At 44.2% G+C, this 24,082-nt stretch overlaps 1 protein-coding gene across 1 annotated transcript in view; it reads left to right on the forward strand.

The window, feature by feature from the left end:
- Positions 1–24,082, forward strand: part of PARP4 (poly(ADP-ribose) polymerase family member 4) — a 100,227-nt gene continuing 76,145 nt past the window's right edge. Inside the window, 9 exon segments of the mRNA XM_033236866.1 lie at positions 1–444; positions 7,561–7,693; positions 9,522–9,723; positions 12,232–12,302; positions 13,391–13,504; positions 16,773–16,922; positions 17,754–17,891; positions 19,204–19,377; positions 21,931–22,091. Of these exon segments, the coding sequence (XP_033092757.1) occupies positions 7,562–7,693; positions 9,522–9,723; positions 12,232–12,302; positions 13,391–13,504; positions 16,773–16,922; positions 17,754–17,891; positions 19,204–19,377; positions 21,931–22,091 (1,142 nt within the window). The 5' untranslated portion in view covers positions 1–444; position 7,561.

Genomic DNA, 24,082 nt, shown 5'->3' on the forward strand with positions numbered 1-24,082 from the left:
AGTAAATTTATTATCTTATTCTCCTGTTTCCCCAAACTTTCCCGAAATGTTTTTCTTTCCCGCCCTTGTGAATCCCTTCCATTTCTCAGTTAAAGGACAGCACCATCCACCCACCTCGCCCAAAGCCGAGCTCTGTATTAATCCTCATTGGCCAAATCCCTCCTGAAATATGAAAGTGAAACAAAGCCCTGAACCCTCCCTCTGATTTTGGAAGAGAAACCCCGCCAGAGGCCGGGTCCCGCTCCCCACCGGGCGGACCCGATTCCAGGCGCGTTCTGGTGACCGGCCCTGCTTGGGACGCTGCGCTCGCCTGGTGCGGGGCGGGGTTCCGGCGCAGTGGCGCCCGCCCAGCCCCCGGGGCAGGGAGAGCCTAGAATCCGGAAGCACAGAGTGCGAGGAGCGCGGAATCCGGGAGCGCCGGGAGCCGGCGGGATCCTCCGGCAGGTGCGTGGGCGCGGCGGGGTCGGGGTCTGCCAATGATCCCTGTCGTCCTGGCCAGGAAGTGCCCCGTGTGCTCTGCGCGGCGCCTTCTCCGCCAGTGGCTGCGCCCTTGTCCTGCACGGCGTCGGCGCTGTGGGTCTGATGGCGCTGTGAGGCGTGGGGTGGACGAGCTAGTGCAGCCAGCGCTCTCGGGGAGGGATGTTGCGGTCGTTCCACTCAGCTCCGCAGCGCAACCCAGGTGACGAGAAACTGGGTGCGGTGGGGGGCGCCCACCGGAGCCGGCACTCACACCAAGTCTCCGGGCCCCGGGCGGTGCGGTTCGCGGTAGACTATGCTGTTTCTTGTTTCCTTTATGCCAAATGGCCTTCTTTCCTAAAGTTAGGTTTCAAATGGTGCAAAAGTAAGGTGGTTTGGTGAGTAATCAGGAAGTACCATCTGACATCGTGAGTCATTGAGAACACCGTGATAGAAACAATGTGTTTGTTGAGGTCCAAAGTTGAAAACCTCTAACTCAGTTAAGTAATTCCAGGTGGCAGGGCCGAATGATTCACCCAGGGGTCGAGTTGGTAGATCTCAGCTTCTAGAAAACCAAGGCGCTGCTAAATATTCAAGCCCAAGCCCTTTCGATTCTGGACTGCTGAATGACAATAGCCAAGCACAGTGCTATGATAAAGGGGAAATTCGCTCTGAGTATGTGCGTGTTGCAGATTCTTTCATTACATCTGACTTGATCATTTGTTAAGTACACATTGGGTCCTGTCTGTGTGCGTAGAGCTACTGTAGGTCATAGCGGTGGAAATAAAAGTAGTACCTTTGTTGTTTAAGTGTTTAATAATCCCATTAGGGAGGTGCATTACTGATGCCATTTGGGTCCAAAATGCAAATAGTGTCAGAAGGCTTTTCGGTAATCCTGGGCTTTAATGGATGCGTGTGAGAGTTTTTAGTAAGCAAGCTTTTATTGAATGCCCACTGTATATCAAAAGTGATCTTAGCGTGCGGTGACTCACACACTTTGGAAGGCGGAGGCTCTAGAATCAAGGCTACCCAGAAAGGGACTCCTCGGGGTTTTGCCAGTGCTAAAGACAAAGACCTGTGAAGCAGGAAGCCCCTTGATTCCACCTACACCAATGGTTTGTGGATAGAGCAGCCAGGAGTTTGTGAGGGGGTGTGCTGAGGGTTTCTTAGGAACCGGGGCTGTGCCCTGCTGTCTGTGAATGCTATTTTGGGAAGAAGCTGGGAAGAGGGACAGGCTGGAGTGACTGCAGATTTGCCTTAGAGAATAACCAGCCCCTAGCCCGGTGTCTGCCACATCTCATGTCTACGTAATCAGCGCTGATGAAAACATGAACTAACTCTGTGTTTAGACAACATTTTGAAACAAGGAAGAACTGGTGTCGCATGTCCGTTAGGAGCTGTTAACCCAGAAGACGCCTGGCTTTTTAGAGAGACTAGAGATGAATCTGTGGAAAGAGAGAAGTCAAGGCCTGACTTGAGATTTCACGAAACCGAAAGTGTGCCTTTCCATACCTCCCACGCAGCCACAGGTGCTAAGAGCAGACTGCAGATTTATGTTTAATATGTTTTTACTCTGGGCCGGGCACAGCAGCTCACACCTATAACCCCAGCACTCTGGGAGGCTGAGGCAGGAGGATCGCCTGAGCCCACGACTTTGTGAGCAGCCTGGGCAACATAGTAAGACCCTGACTCCAAAAATTAGCTGGGCATGGTGGTGCAGGCCTGGAGTCCCAGCTACTAAGGAGCCGGGGGTGAAAGGATTGCTGGGAGGGAGGTTGAGGTTGCAGTGAGCTGTGACAGTGACCGCACCACTGCACTCCAGCCTGGGATACACGGCCACACCCTGCCTCGAATAAAATAAAATGTTTAGGCCGGGCCCGGTGGCTCAAGCCTGTAATCCCAGCACTTTGGGAGGCCGAGACGGGCGGATCACGAGGTCAGGAGATCGAGACCATCCTGGCTAACACGGTGAAACCCCATCTCTACTAAAAATACAAAAACTAGCCGGGCGAAGTGGCGGGCGCCTGTAGTCCCAGCTACTCGGGAGGCTGAGGCAGGAGAATGGCGTGAACCCCGGAGGCGGAGCTTGCAGTGAGCTGAGATCCGGCCACTGCACTCCAGTCCGGGCGACAGAGCGAGACTCCGCCTCAAAAAAAAAATAAAATAAATAAATAAATAAATAAATAAAATGTTTATACTTTGATTTCACAACTGTGTGTATGTACTTAATGCCACTGAACTGTACACTTAAAATGGTTAAGATGGTAAATTTTATCTTCTGCATATTTTACCACAGTGTTTAAAAAGGTAAAAAATGTTTATACTCCTTGATTCAGTAATTCCACTTCTGGTCATCAACTCTAGGGAAACTATGACAGAGATGTGGCCAAAAAATATATGTACAAACATTTTAATTAAAGTGTATTTCTAATAGTGAACACTTAAGTAACCAAGTATCTGATGACTTGGGGAACGATGAAATAAACGCAAAGCTTATGTAACCACTAAAAACACCTTCAAAGAATATTTACTGACATAGGGAGGATATCACTAAAAGCTAAATAAGCTGTGAAGGTGAAAGTCCTATTTAAAAAGTAAAATAAGAGCAACTGGCTATAACATTAAATATAGAATATTCATTTAGAAAATACAATGATACAAGAAAGAATAATACCAGAAAAAATATTACAATATCAACAGTGGGGGCCAGGTGCAGCGGCTCATGACTGTAATCCCAGCACTTTGGGAGGCAGAGGTGGGTGGATCACTTGAGCCAGGAGTTCGAGACCAGCTTGGCCAACGTGGTGAAACCCCCTCTCTACTAAAAATACAACAATTAGCTGGGCATGGTGGCACGTGCCTGTAGTTCCAGCTACTTGGAGAGTGAGGCATAAGAATTACTTGAACCTGGAAGGCAGAAGGTTGCAGTGAGCTGAGATCGTGCCACTGCACTCCAGCCTGGGTGACAGAGGGAGACTGGCTCAAAAACAAACAAAATCAACAGTGGGGTTATTTCTGGATGGAGGGATCAGGTGCTTTTTTAAAAACAACTTTATTGATATGTACAACTATTATATATCCGAAAAGTACTATTTAAAAATGTACTGGGGTATAATTTACATACCATTAAATTCACTCATTTTAGTTGTATAATTCAATACTTTTTTTTGTAATTTTTTTTTTTTTTTGAGATAGGATCTCTGTCGCCCAGGCTGGAGTGCACTGGCATGATCACAGCTCACTGCAACCTTGACCTCCCAGGCTTAAGTGATCCTCCCACCTAAGTCTCCTGAGTAGCTGGGACCGTAGGCATGTACCACCATGCCCAGCTAAGTTTTGTACTTTTTGTAGAGATAAGGTTTCGCCATGTTGGCCAGGCTACTCTCAAACTCCTGGTCTGAAGCGATCTGCTCCACTTAGTCTCCCGAAGTGCTAGGTTTACAGGCATGAGCCACATTGCCTGGCCCAATTCAAAAATTTTTAATAATTTAGCAAGTTGTGTACCATCACCGCAGTCTAGTTTTGAGCATTCCCATCATATTAGGTGCTTTTTATTTTTTCTTCATAGTGATTAACTTTTTTTTTTTTTTTTTTTTTTTGAGGCGGAGTCTCGCTCTGTCGCCCGGACTGGAGTGCAGTGGCCAGATCTCAGCTCACTGCAAGCTCCGCCTCCTGGGTTTCCACCATTCTCCTGCCTCAGCCTCCCAAGTAGCTGGGACTACAGGCGCCCGCCACCTCGCCCGGCTAGTTTTTGTATTTTTAGTAGAGACGGGGTTTCACCGTATTAGCCAGGATGGTCTCGATCTCCTGACCTCGTGATCCGCCCGTCTCGGCCTCCCAAAGTGCTGGGATTACAGGCTTGAGCCACCGCGCCCGGCGTGATTAACTTTTAATACAAAAAAATTGTTCAAACTTTGATTCAATAGTTCTAGTTAAGTATTATTTTCTAAGATGGCTGTTGGAGATGGAAACAAGGATTTGCACATAAGGATGTTCATCATGGCTTTTTATGATACCAAAAATTAGAAATGATTTAATTTTCCAACAATAACTCATTTACGGTCCATATCTGATAGTCTCAATTAAAAATGTTTTCCAATAACATTTAATGACAAAATGCTAAAGATGCTAACTGATAACAGCAAGATAGGTAGTATGATTTCAGTTTTGATAAAAAATATAGTCTGCGGCTGGGCGCAGTGGCTCATGCCTATAATCCCAGCACTTTGGGAGGCTGAGGCGTGTGGATCACTTGAGGTTGGGAGTTCGAGACCAGCCTGGCCAACATGGTGAAACCCCGTCTCTACTAATAATACAAAAATTAGCCAGGCATGGTGGCAGGTGCCTATAATCCCAGCTACTCGGGAGGCTGAGGCAGAAGAATCGCTTGAACCCGGGAAGCGGAGGTTGCAGTGAGCCGAGATCTCACCACTGCACTTCCATCTAAGTGACAAGAGCGAGACTGTCTGAAAAAAAACAAAGTGTTATAAACATAGACCTAGAAAAAAGCCCGGAAGAAAAATGCAAAACAAGATGCTAACGTAGCCTTAGGTTTTGAGATTTGTTTTGTTTTGCTGTTATACAATTCTGTATTTTTCACATTTTCAGCAGTGACCATGAATCACTTTTCCAGGAAACACTTTTTAAACAGGTCAGAGGATTTTACACATCCAGGACCCATCTGAAGGTAGGGTTGAGCAGCCACTCCAATGTCAGCCAACCTTGGCAGCATAGGTGGGGGTGCAATATCACATAGAGACTGTCCTGGAAATTATTAGAGTCATTAAAGGCTTTTAGTGGTTTTTGTGTGTGTTGTTTTTAATTGTCAGAGATTACATCGACTAGCATAGATTAACCTAAATAATGTGGTGTAATCTCTTTTACAGTACCCCTCATTTCATCCCTCCTATCTATGCACAGATGCTAATTATTGAATGTAAGAGGCAGTCAACAAATGAAACTTTTACAAGCTAATGTTATGGAAAGGCAGAATTACATCAAGAGACTTCAGTTTAACTGGACCTCAAAAGAAAGATGAAAAAATATGAATCCCTAATGTGTCCATTCATTGTGTCCTGGATGGGGGAGACAGCATGTGGTGAGGAAGGGCTGGGAGTCCCAGGGAGAAGAACTGTAAGATATAACAGCATGTGTCAAGACTTGGAGGGAAGCTGTGGGTTTCTTCCTCCTGAAGAAAAAGCTGGTGTGGCCAGGAGGGAATGAGATAGCTGCTGGCCTTGAACCATGATAAGCAATTTGTATTTTATCTGAAATGTAATTTAAAAACAAAAACCAAAAACCAAGATTCCTTAAGTTGCAACGTGGAGAAGAGATTGAACCACAGGCGCAACAGGAGTGGGAGCCAGTCAGGATGAGAGGGCCTGGGCCAGGATGGCAGCAGGAGGGACAAGTTCTATAGATTGGGGCTGTATCCGGGGCTGTGATGGAAGAGATACAACTGGCAGAAGGAGGTTGGGGTGCAGGGAGTCAAGAATAGCACCCAGTGGTTGTCTCCAGCCAAGAGGGGACGAGGAGGCCTAGGCTGGGGACGTGGCGCCTCTGTGGTACCAAGGAGACCCAGAAGTGAGGTGTCACGGGGGCACTGGCATTGGGTCCTCAATTGGGAGCCCAGGGAATGGGCTCCAACACAGGGCAAAGGTACTAGGTAGGGCGGCGCCTCCGGCCTGTGGGAACAGGAGGTAAAAGGGCAGGCAGAGCAAAGGAGAAATGCGGAGCCCAATCGCGGTGCAGGGCTGTGGGCTTGCAGCGACTCAGCTTAGTCCCAAGACGCGTGGGGCGGCAGCAGAGAGCCTGGCCTGCCTACCCAAACTAACACAGGACCTGGAACCGCGATCCTCAAACTAGTACAGGACTTGGGAACGGCTATCGCGAAACGGCAGCTTACTTTGGGGGAGCCTGTTAGACGTGACTCCTTGCTTTTAAAAATTGGCAAATACTGGTCTGGGCAATATGGTGAAACCCTGTCTCTACTAAAAATACGAAAATTAGCCAGGCGTCTTGGTGGACACCTGTAATCTCAGCTGCTTGGGAGACTGAGGCAGGAGAATCGATTGAATCCAGGGGGTGGAGGTTGCAGTGAGCCAAAATTGCACCAGTGCACTCCAACCTGGGTGACAGAGCGAGATTCTGTCTCAAAAAAAAAAAAAAAAAATTTACAAATACTTAGTGGAAATTAAACCCAATTTTTCACCATGTATTAATTTATTGTTAAATACATATTTCAATTCAAAATTGAGAATGCATGGTATAGGAAATGAATTAAATTAACCCAGGCTGGGTGTGGTGCCTCACACTTGTAATCCCAGCACTTTGAGAGGCTGGGTTTGAGCCCAGCCTGGTCAACATGGTGAAACCTCGTCTCCACTAAAAATACACAAATGAGACACGTTTGGTGGTGTGCACATGTAGTCCCAGCTACTCGGGAGGCTGAGGCAGGAGGAGGCTAAGGCAGGGGAATCACTTGAACCGGGGAGGTGGAGGTTGCAGTGAGCTGAGATTGCACCACTGCGCTCCAGCCTGGGTGACATGAGTGACATTCTGTCTCCCAAAAAAAAAGAACCCAAATGCAGAATATATATGTGTGTATACATACACATACATATTCCATTTAAACATAGTTGTATATTTTTATTACCAGTTGTCCAGTTTTTCCCCAGAATGGCCTAACAGAAACTCACATAAAGAGTCTTTTTGAATGCATAGAATTATGTATAAAAAAACCCAGGGTTTCACTATCAAATAATGTTAATTTTTTATTTAGAAATAAATGGTTCCATGTTCTGGAGTCACACACTTGATCTGTAACTGACATCTGTCATGTTTTTATTAAGATGTATATTATGAGCTTGTACAAAGGGATTTTTGGTGTTGTAATATCAATCATAAAAGCTAGAAATGATTCTTAAACCAACACATATTGCAAGCTAGGATATTATTCAGCTTTTGCAATGTTCAACTGGTAACATAATTATAATATCTTTCTTAAGATAATGCCCAATTTTCCCACAGTTTGCTTGTATAATCTAAATTCACTGTCAATTACATTTACTTAAGAGAGAGTCCTTAAAAACTTTTTTCCTACAGGATGATGATGGGAATCTTTGCAAATTGTATCTTCTGTTTGAAAGTGAAGTACTTACCTCGGCAGCAGAAGAAAAAGCTACAAACTGACATTAAGGAAAACGGTGGAAAGTTTTCCTTTTCATTAAATCCTCAGGTATTTCCAAATGTCACAAACTACAGTATGATAAAACATCGCGCATTTGGGGAACGGGGTCTTGGTTAGAAAAGGAAGCAGAGATTAGCAGCAGGAGAGAGTGAGCTACTCAAAGTTCATCAGGAGAGATTGTGACATCGCCCATTGGGAGGCTGGGCCCCGAGAGGCGGAGGAGGCCCAGCCCTGTCCTCTCTCTCTTCCTTGAACTGCAGGACAGTCCCATATGTCCTGTGAAGCAGGATATTACTAGAGCACAGCCAAATATGAAAATAGAATTTCAGACCAGCCATATCTATTCTTGAAGGAGAAAAGTCATAGCGCACAGGATTTGCAAAAAGTGCACTGTCGCCACTCACCAGTCTGTCAGCGCTGGAGTGATCCACTGGTAAGCCAGGTTCCTGGGGGCAGAAAGAAAGACATGCAGTGTAGACTCATCTTCGCAATGTAGCTTGTGCTGTTTGTTTTGTTCATTTAAAGGCTGCAGGAATCTACCTTCTGCCTCTGGAACTTGTAAGCCTGGCAGTTCAGAATAATAGGATTTTACAGCTGGATGAAATCATGGAAATAATTCAGTCTAACCTCTTTTTTAAACCACCTCACTATAAGAAGTAAAAATAGAAATCCAAAGGCTCTAAGTGCCAGACTGGTCTGTCCCTGTCCTCTGCTGTTCCCTCTGCTGACGAACTGATGAGCTGACTCAGCCTGCCCCTCCCTGGGCCTCAGCTCTGGGGCTTGGCCAGAGTGAGCCTCATCTGGTCTGTGAAGCGTGCTCAGCTTCAGCTGAATACCAGAAATGCAATGTCCCTGTTTACTTCCAATTCAGGTAGAATTGTATATACTTCCCTTATATGGCTTCCCACACTGAACTGTCTCACCATCTCTGTGGACAGATGAATAATTCATGCCTGCTCTCCCTTCTCAGTTTGTCTTCTGTGTGGAGAACTGCCAACGTGATCTCTCCTCTTTAGAAACTCACATACTGTGAGTGCAACCTTGTGGAAGTCCATGTACATAAACATGTGAAATGTGCATCCCAGCTCCCGTAGAGAAGGAGGCAGCTCTATATGTAATGATGAGGAACAATTGCCAAGATAAATTCAGTGGAAAAGCCAGCACGGAAGAGGCTGAGTAGCACGCTGCCATGTGTCTATGCACAGTGTAGCTCTAGAGGATTTGTGAGGAGCAAGTGACAGCAGGTGCCTCTGCAGAGAGGAACTGGGAACAACAGTGAGGATGAAGTTAACATGTCATCATTTTTATTTTATTTTTTAGCTATTCTACAATGTGAATTTACTGTTTATTAAAAAATAAATAAAATTATAAGATGGGCATAGTGGCTCATGCCTGTAAACCCAGCTGAGATTGGAAAATCACTTGAGGCTGAGAGTTCAAGACCGGCCTGGTCAACATAGCAAGACCCCATCTCTACAAAAAAAGAAGATTTGTAAAAATTACAAATTAAAATAAATAATGAGTAACCTCTGAACCTCCATTTCCACTACTAAGAAAATAATTGACCAAGTGCACAAAGATGTGTACATGAGGATAGTCATCACAGCATTGTTTACAATAATGAAAATTTACAAATAACCTCTAGGGTTAATCAATTATGGTACATTCGTATCCATATTCTTTAAAAACAGTTGATGTTTAAAATGTTTGTGTAACTAGAAACTTTGTTATTTATAGAGGTTTTTAGAAATTTGAGAAAAATTATCACAAACTACCTTAAAATAAGACTTTTTAAGGGTGAAGATTACAGATATAAAAAACTTACTGAAATGTTGTTTTTCCTGATGCATAATGGATTGACTCTTTTTTTCCTTAGTGCACACATGTAATCTTAGACAATGCTGACGTTCTGAGTCAGTACCAGCTGAATTCTATCCAAAAGAACCACGTTCATATTGTAAACCCAGATTTTATATGGGAATCTATCAGAGAAAAGAAACTCTTGGATGTAAAGAATTATGATCCTAATAAGCCCCTGGACATCACACCACCTCCTGATCAGAAGGCGAGCGGTCCTGGTAGGTATCTCATAATAAGCGTTTAATGTATCATAGGTACTATAGGACACACTTGGGTTTATCAAAGATATCATACACAGAGAATTGACCAGAAATACTACAAAAACAGACTTCTCATTACCTCAGCAAATGGACAGAAAAATAACAAAGGACAAAAGACTACTTTAGCAATAGAAACAGATTTCTTGATATCCAGCCTAGTATGGTCAGATTCAAAATGGCCACAAAACACTGATCATCTCAGAAAACCTGATTGTGATTTTAGCTAGGTTGGGGAAAAGCCTTTGTGTTAAACAGTGATTACTACAACCTAATGACTGGAAATGTGAGGACCAGCATTTTGCTAAAGAAATTCTTTCCAAACAAAAGATTGTTTCCTCAACAGAAACGTATTTTCTTTATAAACCCAGATTTTATTTTGGAAACTGGCCAAGAAGAAAGCCTTTGGACATGAGAAATGTACTCTTCCCAGTCACATCAAAAATCGACCAGTTCTGATAAATACTAACTTACAGTAAGCACATGGTATGTGTTAGATACCGTAAGGACTTGGCAGGGTAGAGCCTCCTTAGACAATCGTCCAGAAAGGCTGCTGCAGTCCCAGCACATGTCCCAGCAAATGATAGTTACAACAGAAATAGACAAAATAGTAGACTCCTTTCACATTGAAAACATTGTATGACAGCCAGCATAATTTACTCAGATTCCAGATTACTACAAATACACTGATGATCTTTGGAATCTTGACAGTATAATTAAAACTGGAAAGAAGTCCTCACATTGAGTTATTCCTGTATATCCCAATGCTATAGATAGTGTTACTGTTTCTCTGTACAACAAGTATGAAGCAAAAGCTCATGTAGAGCCCTTGACTTTCCCTCCTCTCAGCTAGAACATCTCCAGCCCCTCCACTCGTGATGTGCTGACTCTCAGGAACTCATTCTAATCCTGTGCACTTTGTACACTTCAAGAGGAAAGTGCCCATTGAAAAGTGTATGGCTGTCAGTGAGTTTCAAATAACAGATGAGAATTCTCCTGATATGCCTATTAAGATAGAATTAGAGTATGTTCTCACTATCTTATAATGTTATACCTTCCTGTTTTTATACCGTCCTCTTTTCCCACTGGGTTATCCGTAGATCACCAAAATTATAACTAATTTATTTATGAATCTTAACAATTCCAGCACTTAGGTTAACTAATTATAATAAGCCTTTGGGCAGTAAACAAGTGTGCTGTTTGCTTTAATTCTAGAAGTGAAAACGGAAGGTCTATGCCCAGACAATGCCACAGAGGAGGAAGACACTGTGGAACTCACTGAGTAATTTACTTCTTTCTGATCCCCAGGACTCTACAGAGTTTGCAAACCTTGTGTAAACCTCAAGCACAGTATTAAAATTATGTTTCTAGACTTTTTCGTATTTTAATTTATTTCGTGTATATAACTCTTTAGTGATTTTTTTTTTTTGAAACGGAGTCTTGCTCTGTCACCCAGGCTGGAGTGCAGTGGCCGGACCTCAGCTCACTGCAAGCTCCACCTCCCAGGTTCCCGCCATTCTCCTGTCTCAGCCTCCCGAGTAGCTGGGACTACAGGCGCCGCCACCATGCCCGGCTAGTTTTTTGTATTTTTTAGTAGAGACGGGGTTTCACCGTGTTAGCCAGGATGGTCTCGATCTCCTGACCTCGTGATCCGCCCGTCTCGGCCTCCCAGAGTGCTGGGATTACAGGCTTGAGCCACCGCGCCCGGCTTTAGTGATTTTTTATTTGTCTTTTTCTTCAACTAGTATAGTGATCATTATTTTAAATTCTCAGTATTAAATGAGATTGGGTACAATTATTAGATTAAAAAAAAAAAAAACTATTTTCATCTTATTTCTTTCCTGAGCAGCCTTTAGAGTAAAGACAGTTTGTTACTTTTGCCTGATATTTTCAAAAATGGAAATAACAACAGTCATCCTCAAATGGAGTATGGGAGTTCTATATGGCTTCTTAAAGCATACCCAAAACATCGGGTTAATTAAGCATCACATTCAATCTTGTTATATTTGTTAATAATAGTGTTTAAAGAGAAGAAAATCCAAAATGAAAAGCACACATTGTGAGAAGTCTGACTCCTTTATTTTAGAGAGGAATGGACTGTGGTCTGGAGAGGAGTGACATAGCTTCTAAGAGTCAGATCCAAAGCGAACACAAGTAGCCCATTCCCAGAGTGTGTGGCCCACTTCTTTCTACCTCTGCCTGTGCTGCGTGGACACCATCTTCCTGCACAGATGCTACAGTACTGGGTATCTGAGCTGGAGAATTACGCAGAGGAGGCATCTAGCTCATTTCAAATGATCTTTTAACAATTTCTGGAATAGCTAAGGAGTCCTTAGGGACTTATCATGTATTTTGTAAGGAATCTATCATGTATTTTGTAAAGATGTACAAGAAAAAATTTATGAAATTCTGTTTAGTCTAAAATCCATTTAATGTTAAAATTTTAATTATACACTGTACAAATTTCAGGTTTGGTACAGAGAATGCTGAAATTTCTCATCTTCCTCAAGATTTTGAAATTGCAAAATTTCTTGGAGAAAGTAAGAATCTGATTTCTAGTTAGCAAAAAAAAAAAAAAACCTGTTTGAATATCTTCTGAGTTTTTTCCTATTTGATCATTTTCTCAGTTTTGAAAAATTAGGCATATCCTGAATATCATATATTCCTTAAAATATGAGTTGATTTTATTTATATATTATTTATTTATTTTTGTGGCGACAAAGTCTCACTATGTTGCTGGTCTCGAACTCCTGGGCTCAAGCCATCCTCCCTCTTTAGCCTCCCAAAGTGCTAGGATTACAGGCGTGAGCCACTGCATCTGGACCTGATTTTTAATAGTCAAGAAAATGTTTATGTTTATAATTTAATGCTTAAATTTTTAGTATTTATATTATAAAAGTAATGCATGTTCATAGCAAAAATTTTAAACAGTACAAAATATCAATATAGCATTAAAAATGAAAGTCCTCTTCCCTGTTATTAATAGTTTCTTGTATTTGGAAAGGTAAGGTTTGACACTAAATATTTACACTATGTTGCATTTCCATCCCTTTATGTGTTAGAAAAACAAAATCTTTTTTTTTTTTTTCCCCACAAAGTCAGTACAAATGACAATCAACACTAGTGTCTGGTGTGGCATCACTCGCCTATACTCCCAGCTACTTAGGGGGCTGAGGCAGGTGGATCTCTTGAGCCCAGGAGTTTGAGGCCATCCTGGATAACATGGCAAGACCTCTGTCTCTAAAATATATATTTAGATCTAAATCGACTCTAGCCTTCAAAGTGATGCTCCATTTGTATTTTTAGACATGTGAATAAAATGTAATTTGAAAATAACATTTCCCTCTTTGATAAAACATGAAAAATGGTATGGTGTAAACATATACAGATCTATTTATGGTATGGCAAAAATATAGGAGGGAAATATATCAAAATATTAATAGTGATTATATTGCTGTCATAGGATTTTAGGTGATTTTAATTTTCTTCTTGATACTTTTCTGTATTTTCTAAATTATATCTCTAAATGAACATATATTATTTTATAATTATAATCAACATTTTCAAATGGCACATGTAGTTTGATGTTTCCCGAGTGCAGCTTCTGAAAGCGCATCCTGTGTTCCAGGTGGGAATGGAGGGAGGCCAGGAAGCTGTGGTTGTGGAGCTGCAGTGTTCGCGGGACTCCAGGGACTGTCCTTTCCTGATATCCTCACACTTCCTCCTGGCTGATGGCATGCAGGTAATGCTGTTTATGTTGATTCCTATGTGTTTATTGACCTCTGTTCATAACTCATTTCAATGAGCCAGCCCGCCTCCCAACCTTTTTCTTCTTACCTGGTGTCTTAGCGCAGGCAGCTGTTAATAAATGCAACAGGCTAGGGAGCTTAAACAACAGACATTCATTTCTCACAGTGCTAAAGGCTGGAAGTCCAAGGTCCAAGTGCGGCAGGGTTGATTTCTTCTGAGGTGAGGCCTCTGTCTTTGGCTTACAGACGGGCTGCCTTCTTGCTGTGTCCTCACATGGTCTTCCAGTCTTCCACCTGTGGGCCTCTGTGTCCTCATCTCTTTACATGAGGATAGCAGTCATATCGGATCAGGGCCCACCCCTGTGATCTCAATTAATCAATTACCTCTTTAAAGGCTCTGTCTCCAAACGCAGTCCCATTGTTGAGGTCCTGGGAGTTAGGACTTCGGGATATGCATTTTGTAGGGGTATAGTTCAGCCATAACACCTGGTAAATAATTTTGCAAAGGGGAAATGTGTTCTCTTTTGGAGTGTGGGAGGTGAGGACCTCACCCCCTGAGTAGATCAGCACAGGGTCCCACTAGAAGGGAATGTTTACTGGGTGCAGGGTGTATGGCATTTCTGTTCTTGTTCTACATCACTTCTGGGATATTTTCCTAATATTTACAGCTCTGAAAGCATTCCACTGATACACTTCATTAAGCACCTGCTATGTACCAAGCAATCAACTAGGGCTGACACTTACATATAGCTTCAATCCTGGCCCTCAGAAATCACTGTCTAGAAAGAAATAACACTCATCGTTACAATCCACTGTGACAGTTCTAGTCCTGAATATATATATGAGGTATTGAGGGCTCAAGGTCACAGAACCCTGGGAGCAACAAGGGAGGCCCGGCAGAGGCCATGACCTTTGCCCTAGGTCAGTATCAGGTCAAGAGCACAGTCCAATCTAAAGCAATCATGAAACACAAATAAATTTAGAATTAATGCCTGAAGTTCAAATAAAATGCTGCAACACCCACCAGGATGCCTTCTCAAGTAGACATTCAGAGTTACAGATCTATCTTTTTTTTTCTTTTTTCCTGAGACAGAGTCTAGCTCTGTTGCCCATGCTGGAGTGCAGTGGTGTGATCTCGGCTCACTGCAACCTCTGCCTCCTAGGTTTAAGCGATTCTCGTGCCTCGGCCTCCCGAGTAGCTGGGATTACAGGCATGCGCCACCATGCCTGACTAATTTTTGTGTTTTTAGTAAAGACGAGGTTTCACCATGTTGGCCAGGCTGGTCTCAGACTCCTGACCTCATGATCTGCCTGCCTTGGTCTCCCAAAGTGCTAGGATTATAGGCATGAGCCACCGCGCCCTGCCTACAGATCTATCTTGGGCCAGGAAACAGTCACTTCTCCGTGGGAGTGGCCCTCACAGAGGTCCACACAGGCTCCAGGAACTTTTCCCTTTGTTCCCACTCTGAGTGTCAGCTCAGGTACAAGAGGAAGAGACTCATATCAGGTGGATGTGAGATCCACTTGGCTTGGAAGCCCTACCCCACAAGAGCCCATAGCTCTTGTAACATTGTATTAGGTTCCGGATGCCCTCAAGGGACATACCCAATTATACGAGTCACTGCTCTCTGACAAGCCCAAAGCTTGGGTTTCCCACCATTGAACCCCTAGTTTCAATGCAATTTATCAATGAGAGGCCACAATTACATAAGCAATTTTGCCTACTATTACAGCTGACATGCCATCTTTATCAGATTTCCACGGGAACAGAGCTAGAAAGCTAATCCATGGTCAAATATGTCCAAGAAGGAGAAGGGGTTTTGTTAACCTTGTACCCTGAAATGTATACTGTATTTTGCAAAGGATTTAGTTGTTTGGGTAAGAAGTAAGTAAAAATGAAGGTGAAAAACATGATAGAATGTGTTATTGCTTTCTTCATTGAGAAAGAAAATTGTAGCATTGTATAGGCCAGGACATCCCTCAGGGTACCTTCCTCCCTTAGCAAGCCCGAGTCTGTGTAGAGCACCCCTTGGGTGAGCCTGGTTTGCTGAACAGAGAAGCCTGTCCACCTTGATAACAGTGAGCCTTAGCCCGCGGTTCTGCTGAAGAGGATTTTCCAGCTTGCCCTTCTGCTTAATAAAACCATTTTGATGGGAAGCTTCCAAAATGACGTTAAACTCTACCTTCTTCAACAGAGTGACTTCAGCAGGCCCTTCTTTTTTCCAGGTTTCAGAGGCGTCCTGCAGCCCGCCATCTGGGAGGGCGGCTTGTGGATATCCTGAGTAGTGTGGCTTCCCAGGGGGCCACACCCCCAAGCTAGGGGCTCAGCCACCACCTACAAGGACACCAGGGCTTTGAGCTGGGGCAAGTTCTCCCAGATTCTCCTGGGATTAATGCTAGCGTCACTGCCCACTGCAGGGGCAGGAGTTTCCCAGAAGAGCAGAAAGTGCCACCTCCATAGGCAGTTTGGGATGAGGGAGGAGCTGGAGCCTTGAACACATGCGCGATTTAATAACTTTCCTGCCTGTCTACTGACTGTGATTTCATTTTCGCTGGGTGCCTGTCTCTAACAGTTCTTCCTTTCTGAAGTATTTTTCTGTTCCTCTCCTCCCCTGATTTTTTTTTTTCTCATTTCCAAAAAACTGGAAAGCCAGATTTCAAAGCTAATCAGAATGGTTTGTAAAGAGTCTATAGACTTGGAAGGAAGCTTTGAGTGACTTTCCAGTGAAACAAATGAGCTTTTCTGTCTGCTGTGCATTCTCAAGCTTTTTGCCGTTACCTCCAGGTTTTAGGCTATTAAGAGTTTAAAATTTTGGTAATTCTGGCCGGGCACGGTGGCTTATGCCTGTAATCCTAGCACTTCGGGAGGCCAAGGCGGGTAGATTGCTTGAGGTCAGGAGTTATTCAGGCCAACGTGCTTGAAACTCCGTCTCTACCAAAAAAACACAAAACAAATTAGCCAGGCGTGATGGCACCTGCCTGCAGTCCCAGCTACTCAGGAGGCTGAGGCAGAAAAATTGCTTGAACCCAGGAGGTGGAGGGTGCAGTGAATTGAGGTGGTGCCATTGCACTCCAGTCTGGGCAACAGAGCGAGACCCTGTCTCGAAAAAGAAAAGAAAAAGAATTTAAAATTTAAGTAATTCTTTGAAAAAAACTAATTTGTAAGCTTCTTCATGTCAAGGACCTAATGCTTTATTTATGTTCAATAAAACTAGATATGTAAATAATTACTGTACTTTTGCTATACACCATAATTTACAGACTAGAAGACAGTTTGCTATAAAGAAAACCTCTGAAGATGCAAGTGAATACTACGAAAATTACATCGAAGAACTGAAGAAACAAGGATTTCTACTAAGAGAACATTTCACACCTGAAGCAACCCAATTAGCATCTGAACAATTGCAAGCAGTAAGATTGATTTATAGTTTTTTGTTATTATATTTTTAATAGAAATGTTTTCTCTATTACAAATAAAAAACTGGGCCAGGCTTGGTGGCTCATGCTTGTATCCCAGTAGTTTGGGAGGCCAAGGCAGGAGGATCACTTGAGGCCAGGAGTTCAAGACCAGCCTCGGTAACATGGAGAGACCCATTTCTACATAAACTGAAAGACATTCGCCAGGAATGGTGGTGTGCCTATAGTCTTAGCTACTCGTGAGGCGGAAGCAGGAGGATCACTTGAATCCAGCAGTTTGAGGTTACAGCGAGCTATGATCATGCCACTGCACCCCAACCTGGGCGATACAACAAGACCCTGTCTCAAATAAATAAATAACTGGCAGGAGGGAAGAGGAGGAGTTCAGAAAAGGAAATGTGAACTCACAGAAAGGCATGGAAGTTGAGTGGGGAATGCGTTTTAGGACAAGCCATGAGACGTATTGCCCATTTCAGCAGCAGACGCTCCCAGCTTTTGGGAGACCTCTTTACAACCTAGGCCGTGAGTCAAGGGTCCTTAACCCTGACTGCATGTGTGGAATGCCACTGACAGGCCTAGAGCTTGCAGGGTGAAGGAAAAAATAGGACAGGAAGAAAAGGGGGTAGGAGGGAATCAGAGAAGAGAGAATGGAGGGAGACAGAGGGTGGATCCAGTGGAGACATGATTTAGTTACCTGGCTGGGGATGACTCTCCTGGGTTCTAATTAATTATTTCTCCTCACACCTCTGTCCGTTGGCCCATGTGAGTTCTACACAAACTCACACATGATGACTTTTTGGTGGCGTTTCTATTTTCTTGTTGCAGTTGCTTTTGGAGGAAGTCATGAATTCAAGCACTCTGAGCCAAGAGGTGAGCGATTTAGTAGAGATGATTTGGGCAGAGGCGCTGGGCCACCTGGAACACACACTTCTCAAGCCAGTGAACAGGATTAGCCTCAACGATGTAAGTAGATGTGTTGCTGAAACAGAGTGTGAGAAACCTGCCTCCTGGTTGATTGGTTTCAGCAATAACACGTGTGTTTGCATGCTGGTCTGACTGCTCTGGCCTTCATTCCTAAATGTTCTTTCCTTGTATCCTGATGAAAGGGACCACTAACAGCACTAAGGAGAAAACCTTCTGAGAAACCTAGACATCGCTGTCTGTAAAATGTCAGCCTCGAGCTGACCGAAGGCAGGCTTCTGGTGCTGGCCAATTACGAGGCCTGATCCTCTGTGCCAAGAGGTTTGCAGGAAGCTGAAGGGATATGGGTGGTCTTGGTCCCCAGTCAGATGCCCAGACCCCAACCCATTTCCTAGTGACTCCACAGTCTCGCACCTTCTGCCCGTCTTAGGAGAGGCAGGCATGCCTCCAGACTGCCGGAAAACGTTCTTGCCTTCTTGATTAAGCATAATTGCAGTGGAAAGAGCAGACAAAATAAGATCTTCCCAATGGTACAACTTGTGCAACTGCATTGTTGTATTGAAATAATACAAGGCCGGGCGCGGTGGCTCAAGCCTGTAATCCCAGCACTTTGGGAGGCCGAGACGGGCGGATCACGAGGTCAGGAGATCGAGACCATCCTGGCTAACATGGTGAAACCCCGTCTCCACTAAAAAATACAAAAAACTAGCCGGGCGAGGTGGCGGGCGCCTGTAGTCCCAGCTACTCGGGAGGCTGAGGCAGGAGAATGGCGTAAACCCGGGAGGCGGAGCTTGCAGTGAGCTGAGATCCGGCCACTGCACTCCTACCTGGGCGACAGAGTGAGACTCCGTCTCAAAAAAAAAAAAAAAAAAGAAATAATACAGTCAGTTTTCCTCTGTGGAATCAAACTAATTTATCTCAAGGAGAAAATGGCTAACTGGGGTAAAGCCCATGAAGTACCTGTGTAATGAGAAGCACATTCAGGAGGTTTTTATCTCTGGTCTGATTCTGAGCTTTCTAAATGTCTCATGGGAAAAGCAAGTCTATCACAGTTGCGTTAGTGTTTCTCTCTCTGTGTATATGTATGTAGATGTATCCACATATGTATAGAAATATAGGACTCGGGTTCTTTTCTCTAGTAAAACCAAGCCCAGTTTTGCGGTAACCCTCATGGCATCATTGTCACAACTAGATGCGTCTCCAATAAAGATGAGCATTTGCTTTGTGATGCGTGTCCAGGAGAAAATGAATAGTCTTGACGTGTCCAACAATTATTCATGTAGTTTTGTGCGTGCTCCTTAATTTCTGTATCAAGATTTCATTTCAATAAGCATGTATGATCTTCTTTCGAAAGGTGAGCAAGGCAGAGGGGATTCTCCTTCTAGTAAAGGGAGCACTGAAAAATGGAGAAACGGCAGAGCAATTGCAAAAGATGATGACAGAGTTTTACAGACTGATACCTCACAAAGGCACAACGCCCAAAGAAGTGAACCTGGGACTATTGGCTAAGAAAGCAGACCTCTGCCAGGTAAACCTCTGAAATATAGAATTCAATTTATTATAAAATATGTGGAGGGTGGGGGTCTTTAAAAATCATGAAATCGTCTCCAGAGTTGTGCTAGAAAATAAATTGTTGAACCAGTTTAGAAAGTCCTGGATCCTTTTTTTTTTTTTTTTTTTTTGAGACGGAGTCTCGCTCTGTCGCCCGGGCTGAAGTGCAATGGCGCGATCTCGGCTCACTGCAAGCTCCGCCTCCCGGGTTTACGCCATTCTCCTGCCTCAGCCTCCCGAGTAGCTGGGACTGCAGGCGCCCGCCACCTCGCCCGGCTAGTTGTTTGTATTTTTTTTTTTTTTTTTTTTTTTTTTTTTTTTTTTTTTTTTTTTTTTTTTTTTTGTTGAGACGGAGTCTCGCTCTGTCGCCCGGGCTGGAGTGCAGTGGCCGGATCTCAGCTCACTGCAAGCTCCGCCTCCCGGGTTTACGCCATTCTCTCGCCTCAGCCTCCCGAGTAGCTGGGACTACAGGCGCCCGCCATCTCGCCCGGCTAATTTTTTGTATTTTTTTTAGTAGAGACGGGGTTTCACCGTGTTAGCCAGGATGGTCTCGATCTCCTGACCTCGTGATCTGCCCGTCTCGGCCTCCCAAAGTGCTGGGATTACAGGCTTGAGCCACCGCGCCGGCCTGTATTTTTTTTTTTTTTTTTTTTTTTTTGAGACGGAGTCTTGCTCTGTCGCCCAGGCTGGAGTGCCGTGGCCGGATCTCAGCTCACTGCAAGCTCCGCCTCCCGGGTTTACGCCATTCTCTCGCCTCAGCCTCCCGAGTAGCTGGGACTACAGGCGCCCGCCATCTCGCCCGGCTAATTTTTTGTATATTTTAGTAGAGACGGGATTTCACCGTGTTAGCCAGGATGGTCTCGATCTCCTGACCTCGTGATCCGCCCGTCTCGGCCTCCCAAAGTGCTGGGATTACAGGCTTGAGCCACCGCGCCCGGCCCCGGCCTGTATTTTTTAATAGAGACGGGGTTTCACCGTGTAGGCCAGGATGGTCTCGATCTCCTGACCTCGTGATCCACCCGTCTCGGCCTCCTAAAGTGCTAGGATTACAGGCTTGAGCCACCACGCCCGGCCCCTGGATCCTTATGAAAGTTACTTAAACCATATTTTCAAATGTGAATATGTTGGCACAGTGACATAAATGCAGAAATAGGTTTAGAATTGCTATCTTGTCAACTAACTTTTCAGACCTTGGTATGAGTTCGGATCCTCTCTGCAGAAGAAGTGGGAAACTGCAACTGACTTAAACACTGAGGACATTTACGACCTCGGACAGTAAGAAGTCCAGCTGTGGGCTGCCTCCTGGCCCAGGTCACCCCGAGACTCAGTGTGTCAGTGTCATCATCAGGGTCTCAGCCTCCTTCCATCCCTCTGAACTTCCTGTAGAGTGACAGCTCTGCTCTCAGTCCAGCTCCCTCATGATCTGCATATGGCTGCAGTAGTTCGTAGTATCCCATCTATAACAGTTCTTTTTGTGTCATGTAGAGGAAGCCCCTGGCAGACTTACAGTTCTCTGGTCAGAATGAAGTCATGTGTACAATCTCAAGCCAGTCACTGGCGAGGAGATTGGAGCCACTGTGGCTGCTCAGAAATGGGCCATCTCCTCTGAGCTGCCAGGAGAGAAGCAGGCTCAGTGAGTAGAGGAAGGCAGCCACAGCAGCCAATCCTGCCCTAGACAAGGCTGAAGTCACTCTCTTGGTCCGTGTTGCCTCATCTGGGCATGCAGGGATTAGGCCAAGATCAGAGATTTGTGTCCTAGACTTCAGAGGAGTTTATAGATGTGAAATTTTGCATGTTTGGGAAATAATCACTTTCAACAGATTCCCAGAGGAATCAGTAATCCAAAATACGGAAAGAACCGATCAATGAGAAAATATAAGACCCTTCCAAATTTAAAAATCTGTGATTTACCTAATATCAAACATAAAGAATCTCAGTTGGCCGGTCGTGGTGGCTCACGCCTGTAAGCCCAGCACTTTGGGAGGCCAAGGCAGCTGGATCACCAGTCAGGAGTTCGAGACCAGCCTGGCCAACATGATGAAACCCCATCTCTATTGAAAATACAAAAAATTAGCTAGATGTGGTGGCATGCACCTTTAATCCCAGTTACTCAGGAGGCTGAGGCAGGAGAATTGCTTGAACCCAGGAGGCAGAGGTTGCAGTGAGTCAAGATCGTGCCACTGCACTCCAGCCTAGGCAACAAGAGCAAAACTCCATCTTTAAAAAAAAAAAAAAATCTCAATCATCAGTGTTGCTAAGAGGGAATGTATAGTGCCCATTCAAGTACAATTCAGGAGGCTAAGGTAGGAGGATCGCTTGAACTCAGGAGGTTGAGGCTGCAATGAGCTATGGTCATGCCACTACACTCCAGCATGGGTGAGAGCAAGACCCAACTCAAAAATAAATAAAGTAAAGCAAGCTTTGGGGGAAAATGGACTTTTCCCATCTTTTTGAGAGAGTGTTAATGTAATATAAATATTAATTTTGATATGTGGTGATTCTGACATCTGTCTGTGATTTCCACCTACAGCTAATAAGAGACATGGTTAATGTCTGTGAAACGAATTTATCCAAACCCAACCCACCATCCCTGGCCAAATACCGAGCTTTGAGATGCAAAATTGAGCATGTTGAACAGAATACTGAAGAATTTCTCAGGGTTAGAAAAGAGGTTTTGCAGAGTCATCACAGGTAAGCATAAAGGAAATATCTCAGGATCTGTTCTGATATAATGCTCTTCGAGAGTCTGTTAAAGAGCTGATTACAGTAATTACCTAGATAATTGAATCTTCAGCAACAAGCCACAGTAGCCTGGTATGATGACAAGTTACTTTTTTCTCCGTTGGTAATGGTGCCTGGGGCAGTATTCTCTGCTTGAAAATACCCTCTGTATTCCACTCTGATTTCGAGGTTACCTAATCTTGTTGAGGGTTAAATTTAAACATTTTAAATCGAAAGGTGTTTGAGTTGGTATTTTGTAGGTTATTACAGAGAAAAAGCCACTTACACGAAGATTTAAACGTGCAGGAATATGGGTATGGCGTCTTCTAACGTGGCCTCTCTGTGGCATGAAACACTGCACCTGAAAACCTGGAAAACACGTTCCTAAAGACCAGTTACACTTGTGCCCTCACTCACTATGCATACCCAGGGTCCTGTGCTGATGGGCATTCTCCAGTAGCACAAACATGATGCACCACCTTCTCAGATGAGCCCTCACTGGGTATCAGCACCCGAGAGTCACCGCGGCTGAGTCTGTGCCCAGCTGCTCGGTTTGGAAACTCCATTTTGTGCTTGTTCTGGAGCATGGGACTGACTCTTGTTGACCTGGTGGTTCATTCCATTGCAGCAGCTCCTCTTCATCAGCTTGGCACAGCGCTTAGAACGAATGGTGGTGAGTTGTAGCCGCATATACCAGCTCATGAGAGCCAGTTGTCAACATTTAAGAGATGCGGTGAGCTGGTTGTTAAACCATGGGTAGCTTGAAATTGGACACGGGGAGGATTTGCACCATGGAAATCAGCAAATGCGCAAATCAGGGCTGTGCGGGGGCGTTGCTGCTGCTGTTTAGAGGGCTGGTTTTCCAGAGCCCCTCTAAAACCACACCCAGCCACTCTTACCTTATGGCCTGACTCAGACCCATCTAAAATTATTACTTTCCTTGATCATCTTCGAAATCCATTCCCCAAACCACTTCACATCTACTAAGATGGCTATGATTTCTTTTTAATGGAAAATTCTAAATGTTGGTGAGGATATAGAGAGACTGAAAGCCTCACACATTGACGATGAGAGGGAAAAATGATGCAGCCTCTGATGATTCCTCAACAAATTAATCATATGATGATGATAAGTCCCAGCAATTCCACTTGTAGTTCTATACTCAAAGGACTTGAAAGCAAGTACTAAAATAGGTACTTGTACATGAATATTCATAGCAACACTATTCACAACAGCCAAAAAGTGGAAATAACCCAAATGTTCATCAACAGGGAAGTGGATAAACAAAACATGATAAATATATCTAATGGAATATTATTCAGCCATGAAAAGAAAGGAAGTACTGACACATACTACAGATGGGTGAACCTCAAAAATATTATGCTGAGTGAAAGAAGCCACATATTGTATGATTCTGTTTATATGAAATATCTAGAATAGATAAATCCACGGAGACAGCAAATTGTGTGGTGCCATTAGAGGGAGGGATGGGGACTCATAGTCAAAAGGTACGGGGTTTTCTTTTGGGCAAATAAAAATTTTGGAACTAGAGGTGGTGATTACACGACACTTTGAATGTTCTGTACTAAATACCACCTAATTATACACTTAATAGTTAATTTTATCTTTTTTAAATTTCACTTTAATTTTTAAAAAATCTGGACTGGGATTGGTGGCTCATGCCTGTAATTCCAGCACTTTGGGAGCTCAAGGTAGGCAGATCACTTGAGGTCAGGAGTTTGAGACCAGACTGGGCAACATGGTGAAACCCTGTCTCTACTAAAAATACAAAAATTAGCCAGGCGTGGTGGCACACGTTTGTGGTCCCAGTTACTCGGGGGGTTGAGGCACAAGAATCACTTAAACCCAGGAGGTGGAGGTTGCAGTGACCCAGGATCGTGCCATTGCACTCCAGCCTGGGAGACAGAGCAAGACTCTGTCTCAAAAACATTCATTTCCAC

The sequence above is a fragment of the Trachypithecus francoisi genome, unplaced genomic scaffold (genome assembly GCF_009764315.1).
Source record: "Trachypithecus francoisi isolate TF-2019V2 unplaced genomic scaffold, Tfra_2.0 Contig01461, whole genome shotgun sequence".
NCBI classification, from domain to species: domain Eukaryota; kingdom Metazoa; phylum Chordata; class Mammalia; order Primates; family Cercopithecidae; genus Trachypithecus; species Trachypithecus francoisi.